The following is an 18,103-nucleotide window of genomic DNA, read 5'->3' on the forward strand; positions in this document are numbered from 1 at the left end:
CTCCCACTTTGCTCTCCTGAAATGTTGGCATGTATGTATCACCCCTGTGGGAGCCACCTACGACCATCTCACACGGCCGCCATCTTAGCTCCTACAGGATGTTAAACTTCCATAGTCAGTATAGCCAACCCCAATAGTATCCTCGTTTGCAACCATTTAAATGATTTTTCTGATATATTAATCCCTTTTAATTAGTCGGACAGCTTTTCCGACTCCTAAAAACTGATTGCGAATAGATACTGATTCGGTATCTGGAAGGGGCATGTTGTAGGCATGCCTTCCATATACCAAATTGGTATCTAATGAATCAATGTTTTACAATTGAAATCCGACTGCAAAACATTGATATTTTATTATTGGTAGAGACCCCATCTTTAACACCTCATCACATTTTCAGAAGAACGTACTGAAATATAATGAGAGCAATCTTTAAATAAAGGGTAGCCCATCCCGGGAGCAAAAGTGGCAGGTGTCTTAAACACTCGACATGTGTCCTATCGTTTCTTAGCAGAACATCCAGGGTCCACTCATAGATTTCCCTTTACTGCGTGTTACATACATGTCCAGATAACAGAAGCTATCAATTTCCACTTTGAAAGGGCACTTAAAATGTGGCTGAGAGCAACACTCGAACAAATGGAACACTATCAAGTCAGTCTATATAAGAAGGAAAGCGAAGTATTTTCCAAACAGTAAAACCCTACAAGTTAGGACACTGGATCAGCGATATATAGAAGAATGTCATCAGCATAGAGAAATAGCCTCTGATCCCAAGATGTTGCGTATAGTTCTTCTTTTAAATTACGACTGTTATCTACTAATGTCTTCAATAATCTACCATTTGACTTTATTCCACATGCTATTGCGGGTTCCATTTTGTACTGTCTGTTGGGCTGCACATTTCTATCCTTCCCTTCCCTCCAGTTGTTATTACTTCTACCCTTTCACTTTCGGCTCTCACCCTCTGCCCTTTGTATTCACCAGGATTTCCTGGTGTTTGGAACCTGACCTTCATTTAACAAAAGACTACCATAGTATGTTGTTGTAAAATATTCATTTTGCAAGGTTTATAGATTATGCACAAGTAATGATACCAGGTGAATATGCCTTTGTGATTTTACTGAAATACAAAGAATTGCTTGCAAAAAAAAAATTTTTTTCACTGATTACACTATATTGTTTCTTCACCATACACACACAGACAGGGCTACCTCCAACCCCGGGGCCACAGTGCTTATTACATACTGTAATCAAACTTATTGACTATCAGTCTGTCCAAGACTCAATTGAAGTGCTCTGTGAAGGCACACCGAAAAAGGTTTGCGACAATAACAGTGTAAAAGGTTTGAGAATACTCAAATATTAAAAAGATGGGTATTCTGGTAAGTAGTCATTTAAAAAAGGCAAATATGTCATCAAAAAACAATGCCAGCGAGCTACTGGCGCGCCAAGTTGATTCGTGGCATGGTACACCTCCAAGCTTACACAATCACCCAATGTTAATCTATGGGCCACCAGCAAAGCTCTCGTATGGAAATGCATCAGCTGATACAATATAGCCATTAAGACGGGTATTTCATCTGTTGAGGTGCTTGCATGCAAATTTGATCTAAGTGTGGTGTGTCTTCAACCTTAATTTTGGTTTGGTGCTTTAAGTCATGTAAGGTGGAAACACCTATGCTTTTAAGCTTATTTCCACTGAACTAGAAAACAACATAGGGATGCCAATTCATTTCTAAATGGCTCAAAATGTTGAATTGTAACACAAAACTTTCAAAGAAAGCAACAACTGCCCTGCAAGTAAAAAGATGATTAGACATAATTAACATGAATTTGCACTGGTGGCTACACCTGCATTATTGTCCTGAAACGTTCTTATGCTCTGTGTATGACAACAAATAATGCAAACCATCTGCTATCCCATATTTTATCTGTTTATGCTGTCCTTTAGATCATCTCGAATCTGCTTCTCTTGTTTTGGGTACTGCTACTATTTTTTTTATTTTTTTATTACTTTGCTATTTTAAATTCTTGCCTCTTCAGTGCTTGCGTTCCTGATTTACTGTATTCCTGTTCACGATTTTGGAAAGCGTTCTGATACCTTCGGGTCTAGATAGCACTATATAAAACTTATAACATAAATAAATTAATAAATAAATATCAGAATTAAAATATATTCTCAGCTAAGGCAAGAAGTGTTGTTAATTTAACTGGGTATGTTAGAGCCTTCAAGCCTTTAGATGCCTGGAATGGCACCCCGCGTTCTACAGGTGCTGCTCATGTTATACAATAGAAATGCAATTGCATTTTTTATTTGTCAACATTTTAAGAAAATGTGCAAGTCAACTGTTGACACATTTCAATATAAGGCTGGTGCTTAATCAACCAATGATAATTTAATTGAATAATGAATTCTAAAGATAAAAAATGTATAATGGGAATTATTCTAACTGGGCTGTCACCAAACAGACTATGATTAATATAATATACAGTAAAAGTTTTTTCTTTACGAATTCTATTGCCTTTACTGCTGCGCATTTGGCTACATGCAATACAATAGTAAACTGTTAAATGAATAACAGAGGCCGCCTGACCGCTCCTCCTAATTAAGAGAATCTGCTCTGTGAATGAAAAACAGTGATTATAAAAGTTATGTTGTTAACATATGCACGGTTATAACACACCTCTTTCGTGGCTTACTTCAAACCCGACTGGATCTTTGGATGTGCTTTTTTCAACTCTTAAATGCTTTACTGAAACAAAAATAATAAATAATGTTAATGTGCATCTGAATTCTCATCAAAGACCTTAACAGCATTTCTATCCATTCATCTAAGATCAAAAAATAGCTTCCAGTAAATTACATACTTAACAATTAGGATGGCAACACAGAGACATAATGATGCCAGCAGTAGTAAACTGGTAAGTGGTATTTTATGTAGGATAGGTGTCAAACTGGGGGATGTGAATGAAATAAGTACCAACAACTGATGTTTTACGTGCAAAGATTGGTGAGGGCTCAGTAAAACTTTGTTGTAGCTAGCTGCCTCGCGGACATACAAATGCCAGGACCAAGTGGCATTCTCTTCCCTGTCTGCACTGTCCTCTCATCCTTCCCCCCTCCACTGACAGCTGAGGCCCTCCTACATGCAGAGACTCCACAGGACCACATGGTTCCCACGTCCTGATGTCAGGAAACTACTGGAGAAAGATGTAAGGATGTTTCCCCAAACTAGTTGACATCAGTGGTAATATGTGATAATATCAGTGATGTCATCAGTATGTTATATCACGAGCACAGTGCAGAGGGATCAGTTTTGGTGGGGTATTCAAAATACATGGTGAATGTCTCTGTTTTTTAGCCTTAGGATCATAATCATTAAGCCGATTAAACTGGAGGCTTTTAGGAGAATTTCAATGTATATTATTTTGACATCTGAGAACATAGACAACTGCCACGTGAGCCTCCTGAGTCTAGTGGGTGGTAGGCAAGCACCAGGTCCCATAGAGTATGGCCCACAGGCCCAAACTCCGACTCCTCATCTTGACTCCAAACACAGGGCAATAGTGGAGACAGGAATAATGCCAACCCCTTGTTGCCCAGCACAATGCACACGCAGGGAAATTCAGAAACCACAGATAACAAGGCTTGCCTCACACCACATGAACTGTGGAATAGAATCTCAATTCTGGGAGGCAGAGAACGCTGTCATGCCATGAGCAGCTCTTTGTGTGAGCTCTTCGCCGGCTCAAGATACCCCAGCATCTTACACCCTCTGCACTCCACATATATAGCCGGTCGCGGGCCACTGGAACACTAATGCCCTGGGGATTACTGTAGGTGGCAATGCGGGCTGAGGAGTCCCGCAGGGAGCTTGGCTTTGCCGGACCTTGGTGGTCCCATGACTGTGGAGCAGAAGTGGCGGCACTCGCTGTTCCTGTGCTTGCAGTAGGCGAGGGTCGCACTGTGGAGTAGACTGCGGCACCCTCTGAGGAGAAGGCCCCAGTACCCCAGCTGGTGAAGAGGAGCCGACCCAAGTCGCATTTCAACTCTGCCGGGGGAGTGGTGGCTCATGTGGCACGCTTCCAAGGTCCGACCACAGGAGAGATGGAGCGATCCACACTCGCCCACCTAGTATCGGGACACCTGCCAGCTGCCTAGACTTCCACACTGTGGGTGCCTGGGGTGAATGTCCTGGTTGGTTGTGGCCCAACTGGTTGATCCTGTGAACTTCTGGGGCCACCGAGGAGTGTGGCACTGAGCTTCCCAGCAGTGCTGGGCAGTCCTACAATCAGGACTTCTTGCCTGATGTCTGTTGGAGCTCCTGCGATATAACCCCAAGAGTGGTTTGGTGTGCTGCTTCTAGCCTCCGAGGAGTACTGTTGTTCTGCCCTGTGGGTGCTGACAGCGGGCCTGGAGAAATCTATATTTTACTGGCTGCTCTTTTTTTTGATGGATGACTGGTGGGTGGGCCCAGGCTGATAGCTGCTGAGGGTGCTCTGGTGAGCAGACTGGAGGGTGGGCACTACCGATACACATATGGATTATACCTTTTATGACATCTTTGACACAATACGAGGCTGCTAGTCGCCTCCTGCCCAAATCCTTGTGGTAGCCTCCGGAACCTACGAGCCATATTAAGACTTGCACTCTTGCCTTGGGTGCGGCTGGCTGTGCTGTGACTTCTGGGTCCGCTGTTGGAGACTCCTGCCCGTTGGTGTTTGACAGGCCTTGATCATACTTGTTCTCCTACAGCATCCTCCCTGGACTGGAAAAAAGCATCCTAGGCCCGGTTTCGGGCTTTCAGCCCTCATCAGCTTTGATAGCTTGGCTTGACTCCAGTGGCATGGAGAACACGGGACCCTTGTCTGGGCGTACCCGTCCCACTCGGGGCCACAAATGCAAAAAGAATAATTGATGGACAGAATGCATAACAATGTCAAACATTCACCACTAGTGGAGAGATCTGGGCCTAAATCCATAGTTTTTTTTGCTCACCATGCCATTCTAGTTTGCTTTGTTCGTCCTAAATTGGCAGGGTATGCCCAGACGTGGGTCCCTGGCTGATGAGGGGTGTTACCCCGAAACCGGTCCCAGGATGCTTGTTTCGGTTCAGGGAAGGCCTGGCTTAGCAGTTCGGGCTGGACTATTCCCATGAGGCACAGGGTAAAGACTGATTTGCATATAGCTGTGTCTGAACTGAGGTGGCGAAGTGAGCTAAAGAACGTTGATGGATTCAACCCAGATCTGTGACTGGGGGTGAGTGTCTGAAAAGTTTCAGCTCTCCTTCCATCAGCTCCTTGTGTTTGCTATGGTCTCTATCTACCCAGCCAGACTTTACCCTCCAGGTCCAAACTCAAGGGCTTTGTTTGCCTGGGTGAAGAAGAAGCTTTGTGAACTAGGGTTACTTTATTCTCTGTTGTTCCTGGGCAGCCTGTGAGTACAAGTGGAGGCCCATTCACATTTTTTCCAGAGACCCCTCTGCAGTGCAGGACTGGCTGGAACTTTAAGACAAACTGGCTGTTATATCCAGGACTGGGGCTTCGAGTAGTCACGCTGTGAACGTTGTCAGTAATGTCACCGAAACATGGCTAGAATTGGAGTAGCTGTCAGACAGGGCAAACGGCAGACATACGCTTGCAAGGATAAACTACATGTCCCATGTGCATTAGCGGACATAGGCTCGCTCGCAGAGAGGTACAGACGCTGGGACGTCATGAACCGGAACCGCCTAAAGGGTGTTTCTGCCCCCAGATTATTCTGGATTGTTTTACGGTAGACTGGAGTATAAGCATTCCTGACAGAATCGTAAGGGTGTACTTACACCACCTCCAGGTCCTTTTAGGCCTTCCTTGTTCGTGCAGAACAGTATGTTAGCATTCTTGGTGTGAATCAGCGGGGGCGGGGGGGAGCGCGTGAGGGGGGAGGGATCGTGAACTTTTGCTGACCATATTGGTTCTCCTGCTGGAGTGGGACACACAAAGGGTTAACACTGGTTATTAGCATACATATCCAAATTTTGGAGCCTTGGGGTTGCAGGGCAGTTTCTTTTGATTCGTTTCTGCATAAAGTCATCTCTGGATTTCCTAAATATGCTTGGTATCTACATACATAGTGCGTTGTGACATGTAGCAGTGTTTGGCTCATTTCAGGATTACTGCTTCTTTCAAAGGTCACATGTGGTGACATATTGAAAATAGTTTATGTGCTGATGTATTTTACTCGCTATATTGGAAAACACTGAGTTAGGGAAAAGAAAATAATTACTGTGAAGCGCTATGATTGAAATAAGCACATACATTCGAAAACAACGTACTCATAAGTTGATCTTGTCTTGCCATTTAACAGGGGAGTTCAGAGTTCCAGAGGGTCGTTTATCCCTGAATGTCTGGCATTACCCTTATGCTGGTGGGTGCTGTCTGTTTATGATTTAAGTGGCATATCAGGAAATAGTAGGGACCAAAAAATTGATATGTGGTAACACTCTCTTCCTATTTCAGTATCACAGCAGGGAATTATATGGAACAGTACTGACTGTGAAAGAATGATACAGACTCCTACACTGGTCACGTGATAAGATTTTCTTTCCTTTACAGGTAAAATAGGTTACCATAATTTATGTGTTACATAAGGACAGGCAGTACAGTATCACAATGAATCTTATGGTGTGCTTTTTCCCTTCTAGGTCTCCTTCCCTGCTGTTACCTTCCCTACCTTTCCTCACTTGATCATCTCAACTTTCTGCGCTACCAAAGCTATCAGAATTAAGGGGTGGATCCTATTGTGCAATGAACCAATCCTGAGTATCCAGAAGGATATGCTCAACAGGATCTGTGCCTACAGCAGCTTCTGAACATCACCGACCTCAGTGCCTGAGGCGCCAGCGCTCCCATTGCAAGGAGGACAAGTCGGCGTAACAGGCAAAAGGCGGCCTAGGAACAGACGATGGCGGTGGAGATGGTGGCATCTTTGAGGTCTGGAGGGACCTCGCTGGATCCCAGGATGCAGTCCCGCAGGAGGTCCACCTCAAGCTCAGTGGGCTCTACAATTCCAGGTGTGGAGAACATCCTCTTGGGGATTACCCCGGGCATGACCCCCACTTCAAGTTTTGAGCCGTGGAGGCTACCGTACATCCACCTATAACTTTTATGTTTCAATGCTTTGCTGGGGGAGGCGGGACTGTGCAAGTGCAGGGAGATGCACTGCATAAGATTCTTTTTGATTAATTTCTTGTTTGGGTCCTAGCCTGGCTGGGCTCTTTCTCCGACAGAACTTTCCTTTACCGACTCTTTTAGTCTCACTTGGTGGGCTTTCCATGTATTTCTTTGTAGGCTGTTTGCCTTAAATTGTTTGGACAGGATATATTCATATCCCTGTTGAGGGTGGGGGTTGTGGGAATTTTGCAGTTGTTTCTGGATTCTTTCTTTTGTTCTCTTCTCTGGTTGTGTGTGTGTGCGGCTGGAGAGAAAGCACCGAGTGGCTAGATGCTGGCACACCTACTGAGCGCTTGGCGTGGAGTGACATGATACAATTGGCTTCATGTACATATGTTTCGATGGCTAACCGGGTTAGATTGTCACCTGAAATGTTCTGGAGCTGGCCACACCCTCCCAACATTATAATGTTCAGGCCTATCTAAAAACTGAGGGGGTCAAAGGTCGCATTTCTCCAGGAGACACAGATAACAGATTCCGAGGGCAGGGCTCTTCGTAGGAGTAGAGGGGTCAACTGTACTACACTGCTTGCTCTACGAGGGGGGCTCTTATTTGATCCGTCCCAGAGTACCCTTCCAATTGCATATGCATTCTTTGATCCTGAGTGTTGTGACGTCTTAGTGCTGGGTCGCTTAGATGGGAAGGATGTCGCACTGCTTAATATATATGCCCCAAATAAGGACTAACCTTCGTTTCTGAATACCCTGACACCCCTCTTTGAGGCAATGCTGCCTTACCTGAAGATTGTTGAAGGGGACTACAACTAAGTGGCTGACCTTACCATAGCTAGGTCTAATCCACCATTGCACTCATCACCTGCGCAAAAGTTGGCAGGAGCATTCGGTACTTGGATTCAGCAATGGGATCTTACAAATTGTTGGAGAGCATGCATCCCTGGGGCTTGGGCTTAATCCTTGAGCTCTGGCCTGCACAATTTGGATGTTCGCCTGGATGGGGTACTAGGTTGTGATATAGTGTAGAAATGGGTGGTAGATGCAGAGTATTTGGCAAGAAATTATTCTGACCATAACCCCTTATTATACTTTTTTCCGGTGGTTGCGACGCTGTCCTTGTGTCCCAACTTGTCAGTTTAACTCGGCCTTGCTTGATGACCCGGGATTCCGGGTCTCGCTTGGGGAAGTAATTAATAATTATTGGCTGGAGAACTCGGGGACAGCGTCGTCGGTGGGAATTGAGTGAGAGGTCCTGAATGTGGTTGTGTCTTGTTATTGTATCTCGAATAATTTGTATGTGTGTATCCAGCTACAAATTGACATTAAGCGACAAGAGGAGGTATTGAATGGTGTGCCCCAGGAGCTTGGGGAGACGGCAGGGAGCGGATACTTGCTAAAAGGAAGAAGTTGCTTATATTAGTGGAATGCTTGACGCAATAGGACTATAAGGCCAGTATGGCATCGGTCTATAGGGATAGTGATAAGTCAGGGAGCATGCTGACTTGGCTTCCCCGGGAGGAGAGCAGGGGCACACTATTCTCCAGATTCTCTATTCAGCTGGTCAGGATGTGTTTACACAGTGGGAAATCAATGCCACCTTCACTCAATACTACAACAAGTTATACACTGTGCAGGAGTGTGAAATTCCTATAACCCGACTTCTAGGACATATTGTTTGGGGTCAAGGACAACAAGTTTTTATGTTTCTTTTGCCTTGGAACAAGTAGGCCCAACGCCCTGCAGCACATACCCTTCGGCTGCCAGTTTACAGTATCACATTATGGATCAGGGAAGGGCATTGTCTGCAGTTAAGGTCATAATTATGTCCATATGTTAATGCGGTTTGAACTTTTATCTATGGTTCATTAAGGCAAGGCCTATATTATTAAGGTGAGCAAGCTAAGGAAATGTTGTAAGCTCGGACTGCACTGCTGACAGTGGTCCCAGTATAAAAATGTATGCACACATTCGCAAAGTTTAACAATATGAGGCTACGTATAACGCTCCAAGAATGCTCTTTGAAGGGCTGCAAATATTTGCTGAAGCTTGAAAGCAAGATTGGTGAATCTTTGCTTTCAAAATAAAATGTTCACAAAAAAATGCAACTAGGAAATAAAATGTTTTGCTAAACTACTGTGAAGATTTAAGGTACAATTTCTTTGAAGCGTCATCTAGTAAAATATGTTGATGCATGCTAATATTCCTAAAAAATATTCAGAATGGAAAATCTGTGCAACCGGTTTCAAGAAGATTATGGGATACATGATAAACAATCATTGTCAAACCAATAGGTCTGACATTGGTGGTCAATGCATGTCTTGTTTTGACATGGTTTTGTAAAACTTAATTGTTGTGGGAACTGCTAGTCCCTCACCACATAACAAACATTGGCAAAAAGCAACAATGTTTTTTGGTCTTAAAAAGCACACATTGCCCCCGTAAAATAACTTCTTTGAGTGCCAATATGCTCCTTGTGAAAGAACAGGAGAGAGAGAAAGAGAGAGAAAGAGAGAGAGAGAGAAAGAGAGAGAATGAATGAATCTTAGTTATCTCAAGACCTAATTAGGGACCCAATTCTTAAATTAAGTCACAAAAGTGCACCCATTGTATATGTCCTTGCAGTACTGCAGATTTACGGCTTCAAAAAATTCACATTAATTTACAGAAGTAGGCCACAAAATCGTACTCCTAGAAAATATTTGCAAACTGCATTTTAGCACAAGCCAATATGCATGCGTTGATTTGCTCATGCGAAAATCTTTTGAGCGTTTAAAGTTAACTTTCACTCCAACCATTTTTTTCTCAACCTTGGAAGAAGTTTTACATCTGCCCTTGCCAGGAGTAAATTTCCAACCTTTCTCAATATGGGGAAAAATTACAGAAGAGCTAGTGAAAACCCCTAAAAATTTAGTAGGTTTGCACAGACTCAAACGTGCTTTCCAACCCTGAAACAATTGCTTTACACCACCTCCAGCCCCAGTATGTAGATCTGTTCAAAGGTGGAAAATTAAGGGAATTGCTAGAAATCAAACCCTACTATATATTAGCCCTGGCATAATCAGAGATGCTATCATCAGAGCTCTTTTATAATGAGATTGCTGCCATGATTTGTTGCCGCACTTCTTGGCACCAAAGTACACATGGATTTTTTTTACGGGACAAGTAGATTTATGAAGCAACCTGTCCCATGGACAAGTAGATATTTTATTAAATTCCACACCCATGTCGGTGGGTGCTGCAATTAACGAGGCGGACATGTTACAATACATTATAGTTTCCTCTCTTTTGGTACTAGACCCTGCTATGGCAGAGCGACTAGGCACAGATGTCTCTGTCCAGGAGGTATGTTATGCAATTAAGGAGAGGGCCTGGGGCAAGGTCCCTGGAACGGAAGGGCTTCCCACAGAGTTTTATGCACATTATTTCGTGTCCTGGCCCCTAAGCTAGTAGAAGTCTTTAATGGGGCTAAACGCGAGGGACTGCTCCCACCTTCCTCAGAGATTGTGTTGTTACCCAAGACACAATTGTGTATTTATCCAAGAAGAACAAATACCTTGGACTAGTTAATTCCTACTGCCCCCTCTCTATGCTTAATGTCCTGGTGAATAGGATATTGCCGCATGTAGGTAAACTGATACACTCTGATCAGATAGGGTTCATCCCTACCCGTAGCAGCTTGCCTAATATAGGACAGTCCGTCAATATTAGGAAGGTGTTTGATTCCCTGAATTATTCGTTTTTATATGCCGCTTTACTTGAGATGGGGTTCTGGCTTGAATTTGTTAAATGGACCAGGTTATTGTATACCTTACCTGTGGCAAGGGTAAGAACTAGGTCAGTAATATTGGACACCTGCATGGTAGCGTGGGGCAATAGGCAGAGATACCAATTATCCCCCTTGTTGTTTGCCCTAGCTTTGGAACCATTTGCGCTTTCTCTATGGAAGAGTAGGCACTATCGCGGCCTACAGATCGCGGAAGATTGTCTCTATATTTCACTATACAGTGATGAAATGTTGTTGTATATTCATGGCGAGACTTCTGACGTGGAAGTGGCGATGGCAGCTCTGTCGGCATTTGGGGAGGTGTTGGGTCTCGACGTTAACTGAAAAAAAATCCAGCGCCTATTCCCTAAGTCCTGACACCAGGGGGGTTTCAGCCCTCTATCTCCGCTCTGGCGATGCGCTGAGAACAGACTACCATTCGATAGTTGGGGGTGAACATATATAGGACCATGGAGTTGCTCTTCAGGGGAAAGTTTGCCCAGGAAATTTCCTCTCTGCAACGATCGGTCACACGCCACTCCCCCCACGCTACTCCTCTACTTAAACGGCTTACATGTGTCAGCGCAGCGGACGAGCGCAGCGGCGCGACGAAGGCGCGCCGGAGTTGCGCCAGAGTTAAGCCCATCTGCGCCCGTCCGCGGCTGGCAGGGGCTAGGGGCACCCCACTCTGCTTGTTTGATTACATACTCCTCATCTCAACTCTGCTCATATTGGACCCCTGGCACAATCTCCCCCTCTGTAGCTACTCATGTGTCTGTCCTTGGTCTGTCTACTCCCCCTCCCTGTTCCCCTCCAGCGATTGTGTCACAGATGATACCCTCGCTTGTCTTCCCATCCCCGACCCTTCCTCATCCCTTCACTCCCCAAATACCGGCATTCAACATCTCGGCCACACTACTTAATACCAGGTCAGCGGTCAATCATCAGTACAAGCTATTTGACTATATTGACACGCACGCGCCCGATCTCTTGTTTTTAACCGAGACCTGGTTCAAGGCTGACTCCCTGCCCAACATTCAAGCTATATTGCCCCCCTCATACTCTGCCATCCGAGCGGATCGGCCAGAGGGCAAGAGGGGTGGAGGAGTGGCCTTGATAGCTCGCACTGATCTCCACTTTCAGATCCTTCCCTCCCCCCTTATTCCGGAAGTGGACTACCTGGTAGCACGCTCGACCTCATACCAGACACCGTTGACTTGTGTTCTTATTTACCGTCCCCCTCAACTCACCCCCTCCTTCAATTCCAGTTTTCAAGATCTCCTGGCCACACTGGCGATAAATAACTCATCAGTTCTAGTCCTAGGGGACCTCAATTTCTGGCCCAATGACCCCGCTGAAAACTCCCACTCCAAGGACTTTACTGACCTTATGACCAGTCTTAATTTCATACCCCACATCCACAGTCCCACTCACACCCATGGTCATATGTTGGACCAGATCTGGCCTTTAAATGTCCCCACATCACTTCCCATCATTTCCCCCTGCCCCTGGTCTGATCACTTAGTTATTTCATTCTCCCTTGCCCTAGCCCCTGAGGCCAAGCCCCTACTCCGCAAGAATATCTGGATCAGGAAATGGGGCAAAGCTGAGATGCCGTCCTTCTGCTCGTCCTTGGCCGAGACCAGCCCTGACCTCTCAGGCCTCACAGCCCCAGTTCAGCTGGCAACCATTAACAACTGGCTGACCCAATCGGGCGACGAATTCGCCCCCCCTTAGACGGATTACGGTTAAAAGGGCCCATGCAGCTAATAGATGGTTTAACTCAGACCTCAAGGCGAAAAAGTTAGCTGCACGGAGAGCTGAGCGAGCTTGGAGGAGAGCTTACTGCCCTGTACTGAAAACTGCATATCTTTCTGCCCTCCAGGCCTATAAAAAAGGCATTCTCGAGGCCAAGACTGATTTTTACTCCAACAGGATATTAGCGGCAGAGTCCCAGTTCAAAGAAATTTTCGCCACTGTCCACGAATTAGCCTCATCCGATAGAGCAACGGCAACGATCCCCCCTTCCCAGCATTTATGCAACTCGCTCAATGTATTCTTCATTGAGAAGGTTGCAAAGATCAAAATCAACATACCCCTCCCTTCACCAACATTCGTTAACCCCTCTCCCCCACCCACCGCTTCTAAACTGACTAGTATTCCTCTGTTGACCATGGACTCACTTCCTCCGTTGCTTCAACGGGTAAAGTCGGGCTCCCCCCTGGACTTCGGCCCTGCCCACGTCCTCAGAGAAATTTTCCTGGCTTGCCCTACCCCTCCCCTTACACTCCTTAACGGCTCGCTCAGCAATGGAGTCGTCCCCAACTTTCACAAAGCAGCGGTTGTTATCCCAATCTTAAAAAAACCTGGCGCCGATCCCTCATCCCCTTCCAATTATCGTCCCATTTCCCTGCTGCCCTACTTGGGAAAGGTTTTGGAAACCCACGTCACCAGCACCCTGAGCACCCATGTGGAGGCAAATCACTGCCTCTCTCCCCGCCAGGCGGGCTTTCGACCTCTACACTCCACGGAGAAGATAGTGATTTCGGTAATGGATGAACTATGCGAGGGCATTGACACCAATCTCCCGCAGGCCCTTATCCTCCTGGACCTGTCCGCCGCCTTTGACACGGTGGACCATTCCATTCTCCTCACCCGTGTCAAGGCGGCGGGCATAGAGGGCTTAGCCCTCTCATGGCTGGAGTCCTTCCTGTGCGATAGGGCTCAAGCGGTCCACCTTGCTGGCTTCACTGCCGCCTCCCGTAAGGTGGAGTGTGGCGTCCCTCAGGGTTCTTCACTTTCCCCCTTCTGTTTAATTTATACATCTACCCCCTCATTTTTATGTTAAAGCAGCTGGAGGTCACGGTGTTCAATTACGCCGATGACCTCCAGCTAATCTTCAATCTTTCCCACTCCCCCTCATCCGCTCAGAATGTTCAAACTGTTATGTTATTCATTCAGGACTGGATGAACTGCAACCACCTCAAGCTTAATCCAGACAAGACTGAGCTGGTCTTGACTGGAGGTGGTTGCAGTCCATGGTCCCCATCTTTTTGGCTCTCATCACTGGGTGCCCCCCCACTCCCGGTCCCTAAAGTCAATACCCTTGGGATTCTGCTTAACTCTCAACTTTCTGTGCACTCCCAAGTCAGTTCGGTGGTATCCTCCTGCTTCTTCTCTCTCAGGATAATCAGGAAAATGTCCCGTTTTTTCTCCCTTCCGGCGCTAAAGGTTATTGTAATGACTATGGTGCTCTCGCGCATTGATTATGGAAACATAATCTACAACGGCGCGCCGGCCTACGCCATACACCGCTTGCAGCTAGTGTAGAATCAGGCTGCCCGCCTGATTCATGGACTGCCCAAATTCCATCGAGCCACCCCATTGCTGAAGGCACTGCACTGGCTGCCCGTGAGAGAACGGTCCTTATTCAAACTAGGCTGCCTCACCTTCCAGGCCAGGATGGGCACTGCTCCTGAGTTTATTTGCTCAGCTGTCAGGCCCTATTTACCGGGTAGAGAACTCCGCTCTACTCACATGGCACTCCTGGCCATACCCCGTTCTAACAAAAAGAAAGCTGGCGGGGCGAAATTCGCGGCCCTTGCACCTGGAACTCCCTCCCCCTGGCGCTCCGAACTTTATCCTCTTATTTAGAGTTCCGGAAAAACTTGAAAACTTTTCTATTTTCTAGTGCTTTTGCCACCTAGTATGTCCTCTCCTGCTGCTTTTTGCTGGTCGTAATCTCCAAAGCGCCATGAAACCGCTTGGTATAAGAGCGCTCAATAAATGTTTTTAAATTCAAATTAAAATTTAAATTCAAAAATACATGTTGGAGTGCCCTCCCTGTTTCAGTAAGTGGCCGGATAGCCATCTCTAAAATGGCGATTTTACCGCAGCTCCTCTATTTGTTTGCAGTTTTTATTGATGGAACTACCTATAGCCTTTTTTAGGGAGTTGGATAGCATCCTTCTTATGCTATATTGGGGAACATTGAGGAGTAGGGTGGCACTGCAGACATTACGGCTCCTGTTGGATGAGAGAGAAATGACTGCTCCAGACTTTGAGCTTAACTACCTGTCTGCCGAATTGCAGTGGTTGGCTCAGTGTTGATTGTGTACCTGGGATGCTATAGGTCGAGGAGAACGTGGGATACGTCCCTGCACTCCTTTGAACTGCTGAAACCTTCCCCTGCAGCACTGAAGCACAGAGAGAATGTGTTAGTTACAATGGCGAGATATGTCTGAGCGATGGCACTGCAGAGGATGCACACCTGTCAACTCCCCTTGATGATTGTGGTTTGAGGCATGACTCTTCATTCTGAGTGATTTATTTATGGGGGTGAGGCTAGTTCCTTTCTGGATATGAGAGAGGCTTATGATGTCCAGGCTGGACAATGAGCCTGCTGCAATGGGCTCTGTTGGATAAGAGTCATGCTTGGTGGGGCTGGCGTCCATGGAGCCCCCTGAGCATTAATGCCTTCGATACATATTCCTCCTAACGGAGAGAATGAAGGCTACTACACTTCTCTAAAGAGCTATATTAAAGGGGCACAGGTGAATCTGTCTTTGTTACACCAGGACTGGATGTTGGATTTTGGGCAATCGTTTGATGAAGACCAGGTACAGAGTACCTCCCTCCATCAGGGCACTCGTTCGGGTGATCCAATTCACCCGAATATAGCCCTTCAGAAGTACATACCAGGAGAGGATCCGAACGCTTTTCTTTTGAACTTTGAAAGGGCAGCCAAAGCATCAGGATGGCCTGTCGGGAAGTGGCCATTTTTCTTGGCTCCCATCCTGACAGAGGAACCCCAAGCGGCATACCAGATTGATAACACTGGGGGTACTACCCCTTATGAGGAAATAAAAAACATTATTCTTGACCACTTGGGAATGGTTGCAGAGTCCTACAGAGTCAGATTCCGGAAGGTAAAGGGGGCCCCAGGTGATAACCATAAGACAATGTTCTTTAAACTAAAGCTGGCAGCGGATAAATGGCTGAAACCAACAGAAGAAAGGAAGGAAGAAATTATGGAACAAATCTACTTAGAGCAGTACCTGAAGGCTTTGTCCTGCCCTACTCAAAGATGGCTGCAGCAACACTCTCATCTCACTATCGAGCAAGCAGTCAAGAGGGCCATATGCTTTTCATGCGCACAACCCCGTGTCTCCCCATGGGAGGTGGAGCAAACCTCCCTGCGGTAACCAAGGACCAAAGAAGATCATACGACCCGTCAGTGAGCCTCCAAAATCTCCCGGACCTGTCCCCACAAGAAGTCAAGTGAAGAACCGATTGACGTCAGCTGTGTTCCCAGGTCTCTTCTCTACACAGAAGAATTGGGCGCTTTTTTCTATGGAGTGTTCTTGTTAACCAAACCAAGGTAACCGCCCACCTGGATTCAGGGTGTTGTCATTCTGTGGTACAAAAATATCTAGTCTGTACCACACAGATCCTCCCTGGAAACAGGTACCTACCCGTTGTTTATTCGTAAACTCACCCTGGTGGTTGAAGGAGTGATAAATGGCTACGGGAGTCGTTGCTCTTCAAAACCGGATGGTGTTAGACGTCATCCTTGCTGAAAGGGGTGGCGCTTGCCGTGTCATTGGTAGTAGCTGCTGTGTATACATTACTGGACCATGCTCCGAATGTATATGCCACTATACAGAAGCTCCATGGGCTTTCCTCTGAAATACACCAAGAGAATGGTACGTGGTCTCTCATGGGGTGGTTTTGGGGCCAATTTGCATCTTGATGATAATCAGGAAGATTATCATCTTCCTGATCTCCATAGCTGGTGTTATCTTGATATGTTGTCTGTGCATACACTGTCTTCCTGCTTGTTGTGCCTGCTGTGTAGACATACTGACACCTCGCCCTAAACATTCAAAACATGACTCTAAGAACAAGATCATGATGATCCAGGACATCCAGGATATGATGTGCATAGACAAGGGCCTTTTTGAATATTAGTGATGCCTTCCTATCCCTGCAATGCGTTTATTACATATCGCACAGAGTTTTCACTTTCACTAATAGCTAAATGAGCTAACAAATGTTATCTATGCTTGAGCATTTTCCCTTTGTTAGCAATAAATGCTAAAAGGAGGGTCTGTTAGAATTGAAAAGGTTAGCGTCCCCTTGCTCACGTTTTATTCTGTGTTAAGTTAGCATTCATGCTGCCATTTTATTAGTAACCACCATTCTGTTTCATAACCGAAGCTAAGCACCTGCGTCGTAGTGCTTGGCAAAGATAACATGTACCCGGTCCCAGTACTGTAGCTCATCCTTCTGTGCCTCCTTTGTTGGCTAGTGCCTGTACTGGAATTTTCTGGCCTGGGCGTGTTCTTATGGCTTTTGGAAATGTATAATATCTTATGTCGTGTTGGGGGGAGTCAGTCCCTCTGCGGCTATCTCATGAGGCTGGTCAGAATGGGCGTCGCTGCAGCGCACTACTAATAAATAACTTGGGTTTATATTCACTACTGTCTGACTCTTCATTTGTTTGGAAGGCCGAGAGGTTGTCACGAGTGACCCGGGTGACCCTATTTGTGTCATTTCCTTCAAGGATGCCAGTAATTCAGTCTATGGGAGCTTCAAGACTGAAAGCTCAGATGAACAGGACACCAATTGACGAAGGGTTGCTCCAAGAGCAGAAGTGAAACCAATAGCGTCTTCCAGACAAGGAAACAGGACACCTCCATACATGCTCCATTAAATCAAGACTCTCATAGAAGGCGGGGAGTGGTAAGGGCAGAAACTCCAGGTAAAGATAGAGAGGCAACTGAATTAGCAGGGCAGGAGCATAAGTAGGGAAAGGCAGAGCATGTAGAACAAGTGGCAATAAAGTGTCAAGGTTTTTTATCACTCTCACTTATTCTACAATCCTCTAAGCAGAATGAGATTGCAACCAAGGCTGCTCTACGAGGACTGAACCAAAAAGGATGAAATAATGGCGTTCCTTTGCAGGGCTTCATGAAAAGTTATAGAAGGAGGAAAGAGTGAGTACAAACAAAACTATTGGAGTGAGTGAGGGCGATAGATAGAGTGAGGGCGATAGATAGAGTGAGGGCGATAGATAGAGTGAGGGCGATAGATAGAGTGAGGGCGATAGATAGAGTGAGGGCGATAGATAGAGTGAGGGCGATAGAGTGAGTGAGGGCGATAGAGTGAG

General features: G+C 45.9%; 1 protein-coding gene across 1 annotated transcript in view; it reads right to left on the reverse strand.

Moving 5' to 3' along the window:
• The window catches only part of IFT25 (intraflagellar transport 25), a 156,485-nt gene that overhangs the window by 53,857 nt on the left and 84,525 nt on the right, over window positions 1–18,103 (reverse strand). Inside the window, exon 3 of the mRNA XM_086952490.1 lies at window positions 2,685–2,753. Coding sequence (XP_086808616.1) covers window positions 2,685–2,753 — 69 coding nt within the window. The remainder of the gene's footprint in view (window positions 1–2,684; window positions 2,754–18,103) is intronic.

This window comes from Lissotriton vulgaris, chromosome 1_1 (assembly GCF_964263255.1).
Source record: "Lissotriton vulgaris chromosome 1_1, aLisVul1.2, whole genome shotgun sequence".
NCBI classification, from domain to species: Eukaryota; Metazoa; Chordata; class Amphibia; order Caudata; family Salamandridae; genus Lissotriton; species Lissotriton vulgaris.